General features: G+C 43.3%; 1 protein-coding gene across 1 annotated transcript; it reads left to right on the top strand.

The window, feature by feature from the left end:
- The first annotated feature begins 17,277 nt into the window (after positions 1–17,277).
- LOC127313005 (exopolygalacturonase) lies at positions 17,278–19,107 on the top strand. Its single transcript, XM_051343542.2, has 3 exons — positions 17,278–17,525; positions 17,614–17,922; positions 18,012–19,107. Exons 1-3 carry the CDS (start codon positions 17,331–17,333, stop codon positions 18,762–18,764), a joined length of 1,257 nt encoding a protein of 418 aa, XP_051199502.1. The 5' UTR covers positions 17,278–17,330; the 3' UTR covers positions 18,765–19,107.
- The last annotated feature ends 2,944 nt before the right edge of the window (positions 19,108–22,051 follow it).

Genomic DNA, 22,051 nt, shown 5'->3' with positions numbered 1-22,051 from the left:
TGATGAACGCTGTTTTGACCTCATCTTCTTCTTTTAATCTGATCTGGTTATAACCAGAGTATGCATCCAAGAAGAAAAGACGTTCATAGCCTGCCGTGGAGTCGATAATTTGATCGATCCTTGGGATGGGAAAGTGATCCTTTGGACAATGTTTGTTGAGACACGTAAAGTCGACACACATGCGAAGGACGTTAGTGTTTTTCTTCGGGACCAGCACTGGATTTGCTACCCATGTGGCCTCTGTATGCAGCTCCTTGATGAAACCAGCTTCTCTTAGTCGATCGATTTCTGACAGCATTGCTTTGCGGTTAGGTTCCGAAAAACGCCGCAAAGGTTGTTTGATTGGTCTCGCTATTGGATCCAAGTTTAGGTGGTGCTCGGCAAGTTCCCTGGGTACTCCTGGCATGTCAGCTGGACACCATGCGAAGATTTTCCAGTACTCACGGAGGAACTCGACGAGCGCGCTTTCCTATGCGAGGTCCATGTTTGTCGCGATGGACGTCGTTTTCTTCGGATCTGTCGGGTGGATCTGCACCTCCTTGGAATCTTTCGTCGTGTTAAAGGTTGGTTCCTTGTTAAATCTCCCTACATCTGGCAACACATCATAATCAGTCATGAGCCTTGACACTGCGTACTCTGCTTGCATCCCGAAAGTTTCTGATAGTCGATGAAAATCTTTGTCACATTTATCAGCTAGCGCGAAGCTTCCTTTGACTGTGATTGGTCCCTTGGGCCCAGGCAACCTCCATAGCAGATACGTGTAATGTGGTACCGCCATAAACCTTGCATATGCTGGTCGCCCCAACAAGGCGTGATATTGTGATGGGAAATCCACAACTTCAAACTCCAACCATTCTATCCTGTAATTTTCTCGGGTCCCAAACTGAACGTCGAGATTAATCCTTCCCAACGGATAACTCGGCTTCTCTGGTGTGATTCCATGGAAACGCGTGTCAGTTGGTTTTAGATTTTCCAGGGATATGTTCATCTTCCTCAATGTATCTGCATACATAAGGTTTAGACTGCTGCCTCCGTCTATGAGGACTCGAGATACGTCGAATCCAGCGATCACCGCTGGTAAGATAAGTGCTGACTGCCCTGGTCGAGGAACTTGCTACGGGTGATCCGCAATTGTGAAGCCAATGTCCTGTCCCGACCAATTTAAGTATTCTATCGTTGGTGGAGGCATCTTCTCTGCCATGAACACTTGCCGCGAGATTACCTTCTGAGCCCTGTTAGATGGCCTAGCTTTCTGAATCATCGAAACCGCACCGTTGGAGTTAGGGTCCACATATGGAGGTGGGTGTGGTGCTGCCGCTATTCTGAGCTGGTGTCGATTTTCGTCTGTAACCGCGGGAGGAGGTGGTAAGTGGATCTCACTCCTAGGCCCTTGAGGGTTTCGATTTGTGGCTTGAGCGTTGGCTATCCCTGCTACTCGCAGCATTGCTTGAAAATTACGGCAGTCCTTCTGCAGATGTCCTGACTGCCTTCTTCCATTGTTGTCGACATAAAAATGCATCTGGCATGGCCCGTTCATCATATCTTCGGGAGTTACAAAAGATCTCTGAAACCTTGATCCGCTATTTTGCCTGTTATTTCGAGAATCATCTCTATTGTCGCCTCGCTGCTCATTACTTCTTTTATATTCATCTCTATTGTTTCCTCCGTTGTTTCCCCGAAAACCAGCCGATATTTGACCAGGAGCATCGTAACTCGAGAATTGCCGAGGAAATCGCCTTCTATTTTGAAAGTTTCGGCTACGGTCCTCCTCTGGTGACCTGTGTCGCTTATTATGAACGACATCCTCTCCGTCTACCCATCTGTTTGCTATCTCCATTAGTGCTGACACTGTCCTTGGGTTAGTTCTCCCCAAGTCTTCGACGAAATCTCCTCGCCGAATTCCTGCCACAAACGCATCTATTGCTCTCTCGTCAGATATGTTCTCTGCCGAGTTTTTGATGATGTTCCACCTTTGGATGTACTTTCTCATCGATTCATCATGTTTTTGTCGACACGATTTCAGCTCTTCAAGTGATGCTGGTTTTTTGCAGATTGATCGGAAGTTCTTGATGAACACATCCTCAAAACTGTCCCAGCTGTCGATGGATCCCGGAGGAAGTTTCTTTATCCATGATCTTGCGGCTCCACTCAGGTGTATTTGAATACTCTGCATTGCTGTTGCCCTGGTGCCACCTATCAATTTCACCGTCTCCAGATAATCGACTAGCCAATCCTCAGGATCTTGCAGGCCATCGAATTTCTTGAAACTATCGGGTAACTTGAATCCTGACGGGACTCGAGTTTTTCGAACTCGTCTCGTAAAACACGGGAGTCCACACATATCTTCATCAGCAACTTCTGGTGAATGCCGATGTTCCCTTCTTTCTTGTCGCGCTCTATCCACTCTGGCCTGAGTCGTTGTGTCTCTGACTCCACTTGCTCTCGGTGGATCTTGCACTGCTGCGGTAGGTCTCGGACTATTTTGCCTTGCAGTTCCTTCGGGAGGTGTAGCTGCGAACGCTGCTCCCATGGCTCCACATCCTGCCATGGCCATGTTATACAACGCTTCTCTTGGATCTCCGGGAGGTGGCCTGGACGCTAGGATGAAAGCTTGTGTCGCCATGTACCCTGCTTCCGGTGTTTTTGGAATAATATTCCCCGTCGTGTCAATTGACATAAAGGACATGTCGAGGTTTTGGATTAGAGTCTCTCTTTCTGCTTCAGGTATGTTTTGCAGCCGAGATCTTGCTCTCCTACGAGCTTCTCTATGACTATCTTCCGAAGTTCCTGAATGTCGACTTAACTCTGCTCTTCGCCTGCTTGATGCGGAAGCTGCCTCCCTTCTTCTGTTCAGAGCAGCTGTCTCTTTTTCCAATTGTCTTCTCGCTCTGGCGAGCCTATACTGGTATGCTTGCAGTTCTTCCACCGTAGCGGTTGTCTCCATTGGTTCAGAACCATCCATAGCTCTCGCTGCTCTATCCCATGCTGCTTGTGGAAGTTGAACTCTGACACATGGTGTAGGCCCGATGTATTTAGTGCCCAAACCTCGCCTTAGGTCAGAGGGATCGACATATGGATTTCCCAATTCGTCGAAAGCCTCTGATGTCTCCTCCTGATCGCGACTTGTTTCTCCAATGGCATAAACCTGATGATATTTTGAATTTTTAACTTTGCTGGGTTTGGTGACACCATCATATAGATTGGTGAAGACCTTGCCCACAGTAGTGGATCTGTCGATGAAGTTGAAGCTGTCGACGCTATTCGAGTCATCGCTTATATCGGAGTCCGCGGATGACTCGAAGGATATGTCACTGAAGATTTTGGCGAGCTTTTCGCTTGCCCTGGTGCTGATGAAGCGTGGCGATGAAATTTCTCCGTCGCTTGACTCTGTTGACGATGCTGAATTCGAAATATCGGGATCGACCGCCGATGATCCCGACGAGATCGGAATTTCGAGACGATATGATCCTTCCTTCTCGACGCGGAAGTGGAACTCTCCCAACGTCATCTCGATGGGCTCCTCCAGATACGCATATGCATCCAAACGGGAGGGCGGGTGAGGTACAAAATCAACGAGACCAGTTTCGATCTGTTTACCTCTGTCCATGATGTTGCTTGCTACCGATGAAGTCGACGATCTTGAACGTGCCATCGAGATCAGCTCCTAGTCGCCTCTAAATCCCACAGACGGCGCCAATTAACAAGGTATTAACTTGTCAATGCCTACGGATTGTAGACTAGGGTTTAGTTGGATGTAGAGGGCAAGTAGATCTCGAAGGTTTCAGCCGAAAAGTACTCGACGAATATAGAACTAGGGTTGTGTTGACAGTAAATTCGATCCTTTCTTTGTCCCTCGACTCCCCCTTTTATAGGAGGTGGAGCCGAGGGTTTCGTAATACACAAGTTTACAGAGTCCGGGAGGGTTTCTGACCCGTCCCGCAAGATTACAAATATCGTTTCCTAATACAACTCTAGCTTTCCTTAATAGCATCTTGGGCTTCCGAATCTTCTTATTCTTCGGGTCGTGGGCCTTTAGTAAACCCCGGGTACCATCTTCGGCAGGCCCATTGGGGATGCCTATGTCAGCTAGTGCTAACAAATAAAATTGACTACTCTAGATGGGAGCATGTGAAATGAAATGACTTTGAAAACTTTGGAATGAGGAGTCATTCTATTGAAAGATTTTGAAGGTGAATATGACGGGTGAATGACATGGTGAATTTTACAAAAACTGATGGTTGGGTTCGGATGCGATACCATTCCAATTTTGTAAGTACCCCCACAATACCTGATTATGGGTAAGGGCTTAACTGGAAGTTTATGTATCTTAGTATGGGTTCCCTCTAAACAAGCGTCATCGGGGTTATGCCGAAAGCTGCCTCTACAACAAAAGAAATGATGTGAAATGACGTGAAATGAGGTGAATGTCCGGCCCAAGCCCTGTGCAGTTCCCAGGCTGACCGTTTGTCTTCACTGGGAGGCCAAGCTCATGGGGAGAGGTGCCTATACTAGGATACGTAAGTGAAAGGTTATGGTTGGTAGTCCGCACATGGAGTGTGATAAATCAGGGCCAGTTAACCCTGACGGATTATTGCAAATGTTGTGGCACAAGTGTACGACCTCTGCAGAGTGTAAAACTATTCGAATAGCCGCGTCCACGGTTATGGACGGTTGGAAAGGCCATACTGTTCCGTCATCAGACCATTTTCAAAAATGTGACATGTGACTTGTGACTTGAACTTGAAAGGTGAATGGTGAATTTGAATTGAAACACAACAGAGTTGTGGGAATGACACTAATGTTCCCACTTGAGTTAGTTAGCAAATTAAGAGGCTTTTACTAAAGGTTTGTGAACTAAAATTGGCTTTATGCAAATAAACTTAGAGCTTAGCACCCCCTTACTATAGTTGATAGTGCTTACACTAGTATTAGTTTGCGAGTACTTTAAATTACTCATGGCTTTGTCCCTGGCTATTCAAATAGCCAGACTGTGAAGAGGAGTATCAGAACCAGTACACTGAAGATGGACAGCAGGACGTCTACGACAACTAGGACCACTCCTGACATCAACAGTTGCCTGTGGAACAGATGAACAAGACCGCTACTTCGCTTCCGCTATGTGTTTTGTAATAGGATCTCCAGATCCACTATGATGTATTAAGACTGGATCGTGTGATCCTTTGTTGTAAGACGATTATGTGTTGTAGTGAATGATGTGTTGTGATATCAATCTATTATGTCTCGCAAAAACAATATTCCTGGGATTGCGATGAATGGCATAATAGGCATCTGGACTTAAAAATCCGGGTGTTGACAAGTTGGTATCAGAGCCATTGTTGACCTTAGGAGATCCTAGTTAGAATGGACGTCTGAAAAACTTAGTTTCCAAAACAAATGAAGGGAATATTTATGAAAACTTATTCTCACCCTTATCTTTGAGATCTTTTCAAAAAAAAGAAATCCATGCTCTACTCTTCCTTGAAATTCTACCTAAAATTTTACACACTTGATCACTTTAGTAGAACTCACACCTACGCAAGAGAGCACTAGTATGCGTGAGTGTGTATCAGGATCCCCTTGTATCGTAGAGCGAATGAATGGTTCTTAAAACCAACGGTGTGTTAGCTTTGTAATATGTGATGTTTGGTATGAATGAAAAAGTGTTGTTGGTTTTTACCCCCTCAACACTACTCCAGTTTTGAAACTTTGTGAAACTTTAAACTCAAACAAACCATAGAAATTTCCCTCTTATCTTATTATCTACCTCAATGATCAGATGGCCCCTCCAACCCGCAGCACCAACCAAGACGCAATGATGCAGATGATCCAGATGATGATGGCAGACCGCGAAGCCGAGAGAGCTGAAAGACAAGCCAACATAGCTGCACTGCAACAGATTGCTAACAACAATCAAGGCCATGGAAACCACGATCACCCTGGATCGAAGCTGAAGAATTTTCAGAACACCAACCCTCCAATGTTCAGCAAAACAGAAGAGCCCCTTGATGCAGATGACTGGCTCCAGACAATGGAGAACAACCTAGAAGTTGCGGGAGTTGAAGCCGCAGAGAAAGTACTATTTGCCACCCACTACCTATCAGGACCTGCCAGAGCCTGGTGGACGAGTGCCCGCGCAATGAATGCCGGACAAATGATGAACTAGGAAGACTTCAAACTGAAGTTTAGCAAGTATCACGTGCCCCAAGGACTGATCAAGAAGATGAGAGACGAGTTCCGCGAACTCAAGCAAGGAAGGATGTCCGTGGTGGAATACCGCGACAGGTTTCTCACCTTGTCAAGGTACGCCCCGGATGAGACCGACACCAACGAGAAAAGGAAGGAGAGATTTCTGAACGAACTGCATGACGAAATGCAAACTGTGTTAGTGAACATTCCGTTCGCTGACCTCGAAGCCCTGGTAGATTCAGCAATACAGATGGAAGGAAAGCTGCACCAAGCCAACGAGAACCGCAAGAGAAGAATGATGAACCAGAATGGACCCAACAATGCACAGAAACACCGCAACAACTCAACTGGAGGATTTGCCTCAAGATACAACAACCCCCCTGCTCAGTCATACCGCCCAAACTACACCAACAACAACGGAGGACCCCCGAAGCCCGGAGGCAACCACAACAACAACAACAACAACAACAACACCCACAACAGTAACAACAACCACTTCAATGGTAACAACAACAACTCCAATACTGCCCCTAGGACTGGAAGCAACGCTGTTCCCGTCAACCCCAAAGACAAGTCAACTGTGAAATGCTATGAATGTGGAGTTGTGGGTCACTACTCCAATGAGTGCCCCAAGAAGCTTGCCAAGATTGCCGCCAACACCGCTGCACAGGTAGAAGCAAAGTAATGCTGACCATACATACTTTCCCATTTCTCTGGATCCGCCATCAAAAGCATGGTAAATTTTTTTGCTTCTAGCTGTAATGAAGCCTCCTTTTTCATCTCTTATAACAACTCCGGTTGCACAAGCTGCTCAGCAACAGCGCCGTTTTGCAGCAAAAAGGAACCAGAACAACCGCAACGGCCGCCTCTACCACACCAATACAACAGAAGCACAGGAAGCCCCTCAGGCCATGCCAAGTATGTTTTCCTGTTAATCCAATTGCCCAATCTCTCTTAGGAACCTAACTTTTCTTAAAATCTCGGGACGAGATTTGTTTAAGGGGGGAGGGTTTGTAACATCCCAAATTTTCAAACAAAGAAGAAAATGAATTTCCTTTTTCCAAAAATGAGAACCAACAAAAAAAATTATTACATATGAAGCTATGCATAGTGCTCATACCCAATACTTGTGTTATTGCCATGATTGTTTGTTTATTACTTTGAACATAATTCCAAAACCCCAAACCCTAACCTTCTCAAAACCAAATAGGTCAAATATGAAGAAACTAAAATAAAATATAAAGACATATGTGGGCATATAGCCCTAGTATGCAAATCTTGACTAATACCCTTCTTACTTTTCTAAATAGTGGTGAACCATTGTTAGACCCCACTAAACCCTAAACCTCACCCCTCTTCTCACCATCCTTTATGAACAAAATAAAAAGAAATTAAATTAAATAAAAAAGGGCCTATGTGCCTATGGCTATTTTTGGTAAAACTTTTACCTAGGCTTTTCTACCTTGTTTAGAGGTTTTGAAAACATCAACAAACCTAACCTAGTACCTACCAACCAAATCAAGTGAGAAACAAAAATAAAATAAACATATGCATAGAGGCATATGTGGCACATAGCCATATTACCAAAACTTGACCTAAGCACCTCTACCTTGTCCAAATGGTTTGAAACCAACACTAAACCTCATCTAACCTTAAATAAACCCTACACCATGCCCTTTGATCAAATAAAAAGAAAAGGAGATAAAAATAGAAATACACATATGAGCCTAAGACTATATTTGAAAACTAGGTCTAGGACATGATCTACCTTTGCTAGATGGTTTGAAAATATTAAGAAACCCTACCTAGTACTCAACAAAGCCAAGCCAAGGTGAAACAAAACAAAATAAAGAAAAATCAAAATGTCCATAGAGGCATATGAGAGGAATTGGCAAAAATGTAAATTTGAGAAAATGACCTCAATACTTGGTATGAATGGTTGGATCACTACCCTATACCATTTTAACACTAAACAACATCATTTGGGTCAAGAAAAATCAAATCAAAAATCAAAGAAATACAAATTCCAAATTGCATGTGATAATGGTCACTTGTGCCATATTTAATATCTTACCCACTTTGAGCCCTTTTATTAAGAGTTTCTTAAACCAAACCTTGCCAACTATTTGCACCTCATCCAAGAACTCATGAAAGTGAACAACTTGATCAAAGTCAACCTTGCTGGTTCAAAGTCAAACTCTCAATATAAGCATGCCAAGATGCCATTTTGAAATAGATTCTAGATTACCCAAATATTTAGAATTGTCACAAATCAACTCCAAAACCCAAACCAATGCCACCATTGGATGCCAAACATTATTTAGAACTCAACCATGCAGAATTTTGGTCAAAATTCAACTCACAAGAGACTTTTGCTTGCCATGTATGTGGAGCACATAGAATAGAATTAGGGTACAACCACTATTTAACCACTATTCACCACCTCACCCTCTCTCTCTTGTGATCATCCATAGTACATTGTACCCCTAACCACTCTCAATGACCTCATCTAGCCTTGCCATGATCACCTTGACACAAGGACACTCCAAGTCATTGCATATGTCACACACATGTTGACATTGATCATTTGTGCATACCCTAGCTCACTCCCACCTTGCCCACCATGTCAAATAGCCTGGCCTCACCTCACTCATGCTTGCCATGCCCTCAGAGACAACGAAGTATGCACACAAAATCATAGAACAAGACCATGCCGGCCCCCTTGCTCACCACCATCACACCACCTGCCCCTTGTCCTCTCCTACCTCTCTAATCTTGTCAAACCAGTCGACCTCATCACCCTGAACACGCCAGACATGATTTCAGGTCAAGGGGAACACGACACACGCCAGACCGTGATGTGGTCACCGCGGCCAGGTCGTGCCAGAGCGTGCACAACGACGCTCTGGACACGACAGGGCACGGCAGTACCTCACCGCCTCAGACCTTCCCTCCCTCTCTCTTTTTACACGAACACCCTCCACGACGTAAGCTAGCTCCCAGACATGGTGTTTTGGATGGGGGAGCACTGTCGCTATCGTCACGGACGACGACTGTCCGCCGCCGTGCTCGGGTACACGATAATGACGACGACGCTCCAGTGCTCCATTTTCAACGCCCGGACGCCCGTCGTGTCCGCCTCGACGTCACCAACCCTACAGCACCCTCGCCCGTGACGCTAGCCCACTGTAGGCGCGTCGACGGCGATGACCTCACCCGCACCCTCGGCCACCTAGCGCCGCTATAAATGGGGAGCACCCCAGCCTCCATTTCTCACACCAATCGACTTCCCTCCTCTCTCTGATCCTCCTCCGCCCACCACCTCTCCACATTGTCGCCGGTAGAACCCCAATCGCCAGCTCAAGTCCGGGCGGAGCTGCATAAGGCGTCGTCGATTTCGTCCATCCCCGGAGCTCCCACGACCACCGTTGAGCTCGCCGTCGTCGACAACGTCGCCTCGCGTCAACGCCGCCGCTCGCCGGAGCCCAGGATCGACGCCGACCCCCTTCCTCCGCCATGCCAGCACCTCCCCTCTCGTCGACGTGGACGACGCACGTGAGTCGTTGATCTCACTTATAATCTTACGGTCCAAACCAAACCATACCGTTTCGGTTTTATAGAGCCACTGACAAGCGGGGGCCATTGTCAGGCGGCCCGCTGCGGGCGAGACGCGCTAGCTGGGCCGGCCCAATCCTTTTCCCCTCTGTGCAGCCCACCTTGTTTTCCCGCCGGCCCGTGAATTCAAAACTAGGTTAAATCAAATTAATTCAAATGCTTACAGATGTCCTCTTTAAATTTAAATAAAACAAAATCCACCAAACCAAATTTGACAAATTTTATATACTGGGAAAGCTCATGAAATGTTCTATCCAACCCCACTGGATTTACATCAAGATCTATTATAGAATTTAAATAGTAAAAATAACAAGACAGAGAGTTTTCAGAATTCAAATAAATTTATAAAATCAACCATAATGAATTTTGAGGTGTTTCAAATTCTCATAATTCACATTTCAAATACTCTAATTGATTATGTAAGAATATGATAGGGTTGCTTCATATGATCATGGGCTAGAATCAAAAAAATTAGTCAATACTAGCCCATTTAAATTATTTCCAAATTTAGGATTTTAAATCTATGAGGTGTAGCACCTTATTTAAATCATATTCCCAAGTGGTATGAAGTAATGTGATGACCCTTGTTGCTTGGTCTCATATTTGCTCACTTTAGGATATTAAATCAAATAGGATTTAAATTGCATGATGTATAGAACCTCATTTAAATTATGTTTCTCAAATAATAAGTGGGAAGTGTTGACCTTGGTCAACATGTGACCATACATTGTTATTTGAGATGGATTCTTCTCAATTAAATCTTTGTCTTAAGTAAATCAACATGAGGTAGTAACTATGGTCTAATTTTTATCTCATATTGAATTATTTGAGGACATTAAATCATTACCATGTTAGTATTAAATTGCATGAGGTGTAGCACCTCATTTAAATCATTTTCCCAAATGATGATTATGAAGTGATGACCTTGGTCAACATGAGTTCATATATTATCATATGAGGAAATTAAATCTTAACAAGATTCAATGAGAGGAAATTATTTCTCCAAAGAATTAAATAGAAACCTTAATTAATATTTGTAATGAGAGGAAATTATTTTTCTTAAGAAGAAAACAAAGTCAACCAACATAATAATAATGTTGTGATGCTAGCCTAACTTGTGTGACTCATGTGTGTGCTTAGTCTAGCATTTAAGTTTTGTTTGGTGATTGTATCCTCGTATTCGTTTATAGACGCTAGTACCGGAGACTATCAAGAGGAGGAGGTATTCTACCAAGAAGAAGAAGAGAACTTTGATCAATACACCACTGAAGGCAAGCTAATATTCTTGCAAGCTACCCTAATGCAAAGCTCTACAAGAGCAAGGCACCATTACATATTACTTTATGCTTAATGATCCTATCCCAAGTTTTTACCTTACAAGTTTTGACTTTGGTTTATCAAAGTTTACTTTTTGATTCATGATTCACTTGGTCTAGATATGGAGTAGTACAAGAGCATCAAATTTAGCCTAGAGCAATACCAGCTAATTAGCACCCCTCATGACTAGTTGCTAGTGCTAACAAATAAAATTGACTACTCTAGATGGGAGCATGTGAAATGAAATGACTTTGAAAACTTTGGAATGAGGAGTCATTCTATTGAAAGATTTTGAAGGTGAATATAACGGGTGAATGACATGGTGAATTTTACAAAAACTGATGGTTGGGTTCGGATGCGATACCATTCCAATTTTACAAGTACCCCCACAATACCTGATTATGGGTAAGGGCTTAACTGGAAGTTTATGTATCTTAGTATGGGTTCCCTCTAAACAAGTGTCATCGGGGTTATGCCGAAAGCTGCCTCTACAACAAAAGAAATGATGTGAAATGACGTGAAATGAGGTGAATGTCCAGCCCAAGCCCTATGCAGTTCCCAGGCTGACCGTTTGTCTTCACTGGGAGGCCAAGCTCAAGGGGAGAGGTGCCTATACTAGGATATGTAAGTGAAAGGTTATGGTTGGTAGTCCGCACACGGAGTGTGATAAATCAGGGCCAGTTAACCCTGACGGATTATTGCAAATGTTGTGGCACAAGTGTACGACCTCTGCAGAGTGTAAAACTATTCGAATAGCCGCGTCCACGGCTATGGACGGTTGGAAAGGCCATACTGTTCCGTCATCGGATCATTTTCAAAAATGTGACATGTGACTTGTGACTTGAACTTGAAAGGTGAATGGTGAATTTGAATTGAAACACAACAGAGTTGTGGGAATGACACTAATGTTCCCACTTGAGTTAGTTAGCAAATTAAGAGGCTTTTACTAAAGGTTTGTGAACTAAAATTGGCTTTATGCAAATAAACTTAGAGCTTAGCACCCCCTTACTATAGTTGATAGTGCTTACACTAGTATTAGTTTGCGAGTACTTTAAAGTACTCATGGCTTTATCCCTGGCTATTCAACTGGCCAGACTGTGAAGAGGAGTATCAGAACCAGTACACTGAAGATGGACAGCAGGACGTCTACGACAACTAGGACCACTCCTGACGTCAATAGTTGCATGTGGAACAGATGAACCAGACCGCTACTTCGCTTCCTCTATGTGTTTTGTAATAGGATCTCTAGATCCACTATGATGTATTAAGACTGGATCATGTGATCCTTTGTTGTAAGATGATTATGTGTTGTAGTGAATGATGTGTTATGATATCAATCTATTATGTCTCGCAAAAACAATATTCCTGGGATTGCGATGAATGGCATAATAGGCATCTGGACTTAAAAATCCGGGTGTTGAGAACTGCTATCTATGCATGGTGTAAAAGAAATAATATATGGCAACACTATTTGGATATGATTAATTGATAGTAGCAATAAGTAAAATTCTCCGACATCGCATTTGACTGAACCATGACTCATTAGCAAGGTTTTTGAGACATTTGATTTCTTCAATTGTTGACTAGTAATTCATCATGCTTGCATCGCAAACCAAATAATGGGAGGATGTTTTATCCTTCCAGTCCTATAATATTAAACACGCATAGAAGACTCATACATGAGTAAGTAGCTAGTATCTTTAGTTGACCAAATGATAGAGTGGAAGTGGGATATGTGCTTGCTTGTTAGCTTTAACACCTTATATGAGTGGCTAAGGCCTTTCCCCTTTGGAGTGTATAGGCATTTATTTGATTTGCCTTTGGGCACTTCTTTGTTTTAGCCCTTTTTTTTTGGTGTCATCATAATGGCCAACTCATTGGGTTCATTCTATTCTTCTTTTTTTTTTTCTTCTTTTCTTCTTTTCCTTTTCCTTTTCCTATTTCTTTTTTTTCATTTTTCATTTTCTTTTTCTAGGTGGTGGATCATTGGTTCAAAGACTAGTAGGAGGTTGGTTGGTCAACTAAATATACTATCAACCAACTTACATATGCTTCAACTATGATGTTTAGTATTTAAAAGACTAGACCATCACACAAACATCAACCTTCATATTTTAAAGACACATAGGAATATTATTCATCGTTGAATATGTACCAAGTCCGCAATAACAAGCATAATGGGATGCATAGACTTTTATTCAAAGATACTATCTCTCAATCAAGTATAAGTAATGTTCATCAATAATATCTCATTTGCATCATATATAGCGAGGAGAACACAAAGATAGTAAACATCTAATATCACTTTCCCAAGTATTGGTGAAACTATGCACACGTATTTTCTATTGTTAAATTCCATACATAAATATAGAAAAGGTGTCATACCTCTTTCATAAATCCTCACATACTGATTTATCATTGTTGTTCTTCGTCTCCCAACTTGAACTGCGCAATATGCTCACATATAGAGTTAACAGATACTTGGTTCACTCAAAACATCATTTAGCAATCTTAATAGAATGATGTCAATAAGGTGATTCATGGTGGATGTGATCCATATATTTATAGCATTCATTTTGGATCATTTGCAAGTTCCACTAGCCACTTTTAGTGATGAAAATCAAAATCTGCCAACAAATTCCAGCAGCTATGCATCCACGTTTTGACATACTTAAACATCCCAAGAATTTTTACCAATTTTTGTGAGTGTGGGAGATGCAAAGTTATAATTTATGCCAAAAAATCATCCCAGTCGGATTTACAGGTGAAGAACTAAAAATAAAACATTGGGCATCATCATGCAGATTTTGTTACTCTCTTTACATTGCTTTAAAAAACGAAAACCTTTTTGGGTTTTTGCTAAAAGAAAACAACATGCAAAGGATAAAATAAAAAAAAATTGGGTTTTCCAAATCGTAAACTAACAAAAACTGCAATCCAATCAACTTAAACAAGGCTAGCATGAAAATATACAATGGAGATGAGGAAAATAAGACATACTCCCCCAAGCTTGGGTGGAAGTTAGTAGCCAGGGTAGTCAGGGTTTGGCCCCCGACCATATGATTCATCATCATAGTAGGGTACTTTCTACCCCCACTGTGCCCACTCTGAAGGATCCCCCTCATTCCCCCACTAGGAAAAAAATCCTTCCCCATGGTGGTACTCAGGTGCTTCAGGCGCATACTCCCATGCGTCCTGGGCTGGTGGTGCAGGAATCTCCTCCAACACATCCTGGTTGGGGTTCAGGAACCTCCTACCATGCATCATTTATTGGTGTTGCAGGAGCTGCTTCCCATTGATGTTCTTCCACCTCAACAATTTATTTGTTTGATAACCAGTCAAAATATTGAAGACGAGGGAGCAAAGTACATTCAAAGATACCACGCCTACCCATGTATCTATATGTGACAATGTCATTATTCCACATTCTTATTATTCCCATATTAAGCAACAAAGTGGAATCCAACAGGTTAGATTCTAGGATTTCAGTTCCTTTAATGTTTAAACTTCCTCTAAATTTTAATATGTTCATAGATCATGGTGGCAATAGCTCCAGCATAAATAGGTTTAGAATAATTATGGGCTACAACATATGACAATGTCCTACCAAGAATTGCACCCAAATTATAATCATGAAATGTTCCCTCCTTTGCACACTCAATAAGTAAATATAGGACAAGTGCAAGGAGTGGTGTTCTTCCTAGCCAAGAATCCCCTAACTAGGAACAAAGCAAAATATGTAAGCCTAGGATGTTGAATATGAGTAAATTTTCCTCTATGGTTGTCCATGGGTACATCTACACTTATGCTTCTCCAGAAATCCTGGAGGCTAGCATCATTGTCATTTGGGATTTCTTCCCAACTCATTAGATTAGGAACATCAATAGCTTTGCAAAATTCATCCAAGGACATGACAAATCTGTGTTGCATCCTAAAAAATTTAACATCAAAGGTGCTAGGAGTGATTTTACCTTTCATGTCTACCTTTTCTTTTGTGTGCACAAACCTAAAGGTGACGGGGAATTCACGACTTATCTCCGCATAAGTCTTTTGTGGGTAGCTTGCAAAGCCTCCAAACCTTGTTTGATTCATGAAGTGGTTGAAATATTCCTTTACATGCAGCACACTCAACATACTTGGATCTTGCCATCTTGTGGTGTGCATGTCTAAGCATTCCGCCTTGCAAATCATATCATTTTCCCACTGATGTTCATCATCAAGGTATGTACACTTTGGAGTTCCTTCTTGACCTTAGCCCACTAAAGAGTCCCTTTTCCTTGTCCATGGGTGATGAAACCTTGCATCACCTTAACCACAAACAACTAAGTAATTAGATCTAGCAAATTATAACCACCTAAGAATACTCACAGAAGGCTCTACCAAGCAAAACTATAAGTTATTTCAACCTAAAATTTGCAAATCCATGGATTTCTCAGCATAATATGTGACACTAAAAGCAGCATCCTCCTCAAAATATAAAGCATTATATCAAAAATAAATTGGATCGGTGCAGGAGTCACATACCAAGGAGCAATCCCTCCAAAGGGATGTGAAAATAGTTGCCCAAATTTGGAGATCAAAATTGAGCGGGAAGGGAGCAGGAGATTTTTTATTTTTTGAGTGGTACCTGGTCAGGTTTTGAGTCGAGGGGAAGAGCCTAGGAGCTTGGTCCTCACCTAACTCCCCCTGCGGGGCCCACAAGGCCAGGTGGCGCACCTTGCATGGGTGGGCGCGCCACCAGTGCTATTTTCTCCCATGTTTTCTATTTTGCCTTGTCTTTTCGCCTGGTGCATCCCCTGCAGAAAAATGACCTGGGAATTTTTTTGGCGTTTTTTGGAGAACTTTTTCTATGTAAAACATTTCAGAACTCAACAACTATCAAAATACGGCAGAAAATAATTAAAGAAACTCAACATTAAGTAAAAGAATTCAAATAACTTTGCTACTAATGCAACAATAATTTAATGGGAATCATTATCTTATCATTATCATGTTAAGAATGAGGTTGATGAAGTCTCATTATCACTATGATAAAGATAGAAACAATGATTCAATAATAAAATGAAGGAAATTTGCAGGGTGCCTCATAATGAATTGGAATCGTTCCAACCATTAATGTTTGGTACTTGGGTGTTGGAGGAGGAATCGGTATTTCAAATCTTCCAATTTTAAGAACCCTTGGTTTAATAGCATTAACACTTTTCTTGGCTAATTCAACAGAATTTTTCTTTGGAAAATGTATAGTGTGCTCTTTACCTTTTACATGGAAGGTGAAATTGCTTTCAGTACAATTTATCACAGCTCATGTAGTATTTAGAAAATATATACCAATAATAATAGATAAGTTATCATCTTCAGCCATTTCTAATATCACAAAATTCGTAGGAATTTGCACATTAGCAATCATGATAGAAACATCTTCACATCTACCAATAAAAATAGCAGTAGATTTATCAGCCATTTAAAGTGAAACCTCAGTAGGGACTAACATTTGTTACATAAGTGGTGTACAATGTTACATGTGAGATTATTTTGTACCATTAGAAGATTTTTTGCACCCTATTTTTGTGACTTGACAGACTATAGGAAAAGTTATTGAAGACCAGCATTACGTACACTGAATTTTTTTTGATACATAATAACCATTTTGTACTCCCATGATCAGATGCGCAAGAGCGCTCGCTTAAATAAATCGGAAGGTTAAGGAAGCCGCTGATGGTTCCTGTTTTTATAGCCGCTGGGCCAAGAATTTTGCAGCGGTGTCCTGGAGACCACCATGCATGTAAAACTTAAACCGTCTATAGCGAACTGATGACTAGTCGCTTGACATCAAATATTTTTCGATAAAAAACTATATTAATATCAGAAGATACCAATTACACCCAGCCTCTACGACAACGCAATGTCCTAATAACATTACGAATGCACACAGCGAAAAAAGAGAAAAAGAAAACTAATAAATAAAAGTTCCGCTACAGTATCTCATCCCTAGCTAGGTCTTACCCAAATTAGTAGCTACTCTGATCTCACAGAGGTGAACTAAAAATAACTAGTGGACAGCAACCCTGCTTAACCGGCATCCACAACCAGAAAATAGCAAATGGGCATGCCATAAACATAGCGAACACTTGTCCCCCGAACCTAGATGTATATAAAGCTTCACCACTCGAGCTTCTCACAGCATCAAGGACCAGGGAGCTTGCACAACCAAAATGGCGATCAGGGATGTTGCGATCAGAGTCTTCTTCCTCTTGTTGGTGGTGAGCGTGGCGTACGCCAAAGACAAGGAGGAGAAGAAGGATGAGAAGAAGGATGAGAAGACGGAGGGCGCAGCGTCCGAGGCTGACGGGACCTACGACATCACCAAGCTCGGCGCCAAAGACGATGGCAAGACAGACTGCACCAAGGTACGCAATCAAGAAACGACGACGATATGCATGGGTGACGATGAGTTACGATAACTGATCATGTGGTCGTGGTGCGATGCGATGGCAGGAGGTGGAGGAGGCATGGGCTTCGGCATGCGGTGGCACCGGGAAACAGACGATCGTCATCCCAAAGGGGGATTTCCTGACTGGACCTCTGAATTTCACCGGACCATGTAAGGGGGACAGCGTGACCATCAAGCTAGAGGGCAACCTTCTGGCCTCCAACGACCTGGCCAAGTACAAGTCTAACTGGATCGAGATCATGCGCGTCAAGAACCTCGCCATCACTGGCAAAGGCACGCTCGACGGCCAGGGCAAGGCCGTCTGGACCAAGAACAGCTGCGCCAAGAGCTACGACTGCAAGATCCTGCCCAACGTACGTGTGTATAATTGCATCGTTCTTGCAAACATTTCATTGACGTGCTTATTTCTCAAATAATCAAATCAATGCATGTGGCGATGCAGTCATTGGTGCTGGACTTCTGCGACGACGCGCTCATCGAAGGCATCACCATCCTCAACTCCAAGTTCTTCCACCTCAACATCTACGAGTGCAAGGGCGTGACTGTCAAGGACGTGATCGTCAGCGCGCCTGGGGACAGCCCCAACACCGACGGCATCCACATGGGCGACTCCTCCAAGGTCACAATCATGGACACCAAGATCGGCGTCGGCGACGACTGCATCTCCATCGGCCCCGGCAGCAAGGAGGTCAACATCAGCGGCGTCACCTGCGGTCCAGGCCACGGCATCAGCGTGGGCAGCCTCGGACGGTACAAGGACGAGAAGGACGTGACAGACGTCACCGTCAAGAACTGCGTGCTCAAGGGCTCCACCAACGGCCTCCGGATCAAGTCGTACGAAGACGCCAAGTCGCCGGTCGTAGCGTCCAACTTCCACTACGAGAACGTTCAGATGGACGACGTCGGCTACCCCATCATCATCGACCAGAAGTACTGCCCCAACAAGATCTGCACCTCCAAGGGAGACTCCGCCAGGGTCACCGTCAAGGACGTCACATTCACCAACATCACCGGCACCTCCTCCACCCCCGAGGCCGTCAGCCTGCTTTGCTCCGACAAGAAGCCGTGTGAAGGTGTCACCATGAACGACGTCAAGATTGAGTACACCGGCAAGAACAACAAGACCATGGCTGTTTGCACCAACGCCAAGGTCACCGCTAAGGGTGTCGACAAGGCTAACAGCTGTGACGCGTGAGCTAGCCATTCTTCCACACCGTCTGGCATCCGACATAAGCCAGTTTTGAAGAGATAATTAACCACCAGACCACGCGTGCATCCTGGGGATCGTTGCCACCAGGCACTCTCCTGCGTGGCATGCATGATTTCTTTCTTCGTATTTGTAATCTACCACGTAAATTAATTTTCATCTTTTTTATTTTTGATTTTTTACAACAAAGAGAGAAGAGACACAGACCGCTCCAGGAGATCATCTATTAGTTTAATTTCTTCCTGGGTTTGATCATTATTCTTTTGTGAAGAAAATTAATGTATGTGCCGGCTCAGAGCCAGCCAAAGGCAAGAAGCTTGATTGATTTTGATTCTTGTGCTGACAACAACAAAATTCCTTTTTTACATTGATCAGATTATCTGCTTTTCATACACTTCTCCTTCCGATCACAATTACACCGCCTTTTAGGTTTGGCTAAAGTCGAACTGTGTAAACTTTGTGAGAATATTTATGAAAAAATAGACCTTGTCAAGCAATTTCAAGTAGTCTTCACGTGAGACATCTACATTTCTATACATATGGAGGCTAATTCAACACCGATTGCCACTTAACCATATTTTGGACCATCAATTATGATTATATATTCTTTTCTTGAATGAAATTGCTGAAAAAAAGTGTTCTTTCATTCACGAACACTTTAACTGAATCAACAACAAAGGAATATAGGAATAGAAGGCTAGCAGATAAAAAAAATCTAAGAAACATCTCATTAATAAACATATACATTGCTTATGCTGGTGTACGAATGGACTATACTGCTAGGACGTAATTAATTAGTCCATCAATACCGAATTAGTTACGGGCAGTAGCTAAAAAAAAAACAGGAATATTGGGCCGGATATATCGGCCCGAGCGGCAGGATCGAACGGAGACGAGGCAAGCGAGCAGAGTGCGGACCAGGCGGGGAATCACCACGCGTGACGCGAGCGCGTGGGGCCAGGGGTGCGCGAGGCGAGGCATCACACCGGAGGAGCGGGAGCGGGCAATGGAGGCGCGTGGCGATCGAGGGCGAGCAGCGTGCGGGAATTGACGGACTTGATGGCACCTGATCTGAGTACCTTCCTATCATCTGGCGGCTGAAGAGGGGAAACACCAGCTAGCGGCGGCCGACGCCCTAGAAAGTTTGTCGAGAGATTGTAGGGTCAATTCTGAGGATAGTGATACGTTTATTCCTACTCGTGGTCTTAGACAGGGGATCCTCTTTCTCCATATTTGTTCCTTATTTGCGCGGAAGGTTTATCTAGTATGTTGCTGTATGAAGAAGAAGTTGGTGGCATAGATGGGGTCAGGGTGTGCAGAAATGCACCATCAGTTTCACATCTCTTATTTGCTGATGATTCCCTTATTCTCATGAAGGCGGATATGAATAATGCAACTTCCTTACAGCGAGTTCTGGATACCTATTGTGCTAATTCTGGGCAATTGGTGAGTTTGCCTAAATCAAGCATATTTTTTCCCCTAATACGCATGCTCTAGTGAGAGATGAGATATGTGAGGACCTCCATATTGACACTGAGGCTCTCTCTGATAAATACTTGGGATTGCCTGCTTTGGTGGGAGCGGATAGGAGTGATTGCTTTGAGCATTTTATCGAGAGAATTATTCAACGAATCAATGGGTTGAAGGAGAAGCATCTCTCCATTGGTGGTAAGGAGATCCTTTTAAAAGCTGTGGCACAGGCTATCCCGGTCTATACAATGTCGATTTTTCAAATTCCAAAAGGGCTCTGCAAGCGCATGACAGATGCAATACCACAATTCTGGTGGGGTGATGATGAAAATGACAAAAAATGCATTGGCTAGCCTGGTGTAAAATGTGCTACCCAAAACGAGATAAAGGGTTGGGCTTCCGTGATTTTCACTCCTTCAATCTGGCAATGCTGAGTAAACAAGTCTGGCGCCTCATTTGCGAGCCTGATTCTCTTTGTGCGAAGGTGCTTCGGGCTAAATATTACCCTCACGGGGATATCCTTAAGGCGGGTCCAAAGGCGGCCTCCTCATTCACATGGCAAAGCATTGTCGCTGGATTAACCACCTTTAAAAGAGGATATATATGGAGGATCGGTACATGCGAGAAAGTTGATATTTTTCGTGATCCATGGATCCCCTCGAGTGCTGATAGAAGAGTTCTTACACCTCGGGTTTAGAAAGGTGGATGAATTAATTGATCCTAATACTGGGACGTGGAATGAGGGATTTCTCAGGGCTCACTTTTATTCTATTGATGTTAACAGTATACTCCAAATTCCCTTAAACATTCATGGGTTTGATGGTTTTATCGCATGGAATCATAATCGGAATGGTCAGTTCTCGGTCCGATCAGCGTACCACCTCGAATGGAAGCATTCCTTTGCTCATCGGTCAGGTAATATGGCTATCCTTGGAACATCCATCCATAACCCAGTTTGGAAGGAATTATGGCAGCTCAAAATACCAAGTAAAATCAATATTTTTGCATGGCGTTCTCTTCATGGGCTGATGCCCCTGAAATCTATCCTAGCTAATAGATATGTTGGTACTAGCAGATAGTGTCCGATCTGTTCTCAGGCTCCGGAGGATATTCTACACCTTCTATTCCAATGCCAACCTGCATCGGCATTGTGGTCCTTATTGGGTCTCGACCATGTCATTGATGAAGCAATGCTAGCTGATTGGGCTGGATCAGCAGTTCTTGAACATATCATGATGCTCCAGGACAACACGTTCCAGGGTTTTACTTTTGGACTGAAGGAAACCATCGTCATCGCGCGCATGCTAGTATTTATGGTGGATTCATCACCGAAGAACTCATGATGAGAACATTCCGCCTATGGCCCAATGCAGAATGTCGGTGCTAGCAATTGCAGCAAATTGCGCTAAAGCTCATGATAGTAAGAGGGTCCAGGTGATAAGATGGAATAAACCGGGTATGCACCAAATCAAACTGAATGTTGATGGTTCTTTTTTCTCTGATTCTATGAATGGGGCAGCCGGAGCTATCCTAAGGGATTATAAGGGTAAGTTTATTGCGGCGACTTCTATTTTCCTCCAGAATACTTGATCGGCTAGGGCAGCTGAGGCAAGAGCGATGAAAGAGGGATTAACCCTGGCCGTCCAACTGGGATGCTCTACTATCATAGCAGAGTCGGATTCGATGGATATTATTGAAGCTTGTACGGGGGACAGGATTTTGTTTGATGAATCTTTGGCGGTGTTTGTTGATTGTGTGGACCTTGTGTTGGAGATATGCCCAAGAGGCAATAATAAATTAGTTAT

This window comes from Lolium perenne, chromosome 7, assembly GCF_019359855.2.
Source record: "Lolium perenne isolate Kyuss_39 chromosome 7, Kyuss_2.0, whole genome shotgun sequence".
NCBI classification, from domain to species: Eukaryota; Viridiplantae; Streptophyta; class Magnoliopsida; order Poales; family Poaceae; genus Lolium; species Lolium perenne.
Note: the sequence above shows the minus strand (reverse complement) of the source record. Positions and strands in the feature narration are given on the sequence as shown.

Bases quoted from the DNA above. Each gene is read 5' to 3' on its own strand.
- LOC127313005 (XM_051343542.2), top strand. From the start codon at position 17,331: ATGGCGATCAGGGATGTTGCGATCAGAGTCTTCTTCCTCTTGTTGGTG. The intron at 17,526-17,613 runs GTACGCAATCAA...ATGCGATGGCAG, and splicing joins GCAAGACAGACTGCACCAAG to GAGGTGGAGGAGGCATGGGC. The intron at 17,923-18,011 runs GTACGTGTGTAT...GTGGCGATGCAG, and splicing joins ACTGCAAGATCCTGCCCAAC to TCATTGGTGCTGGACTTCTG.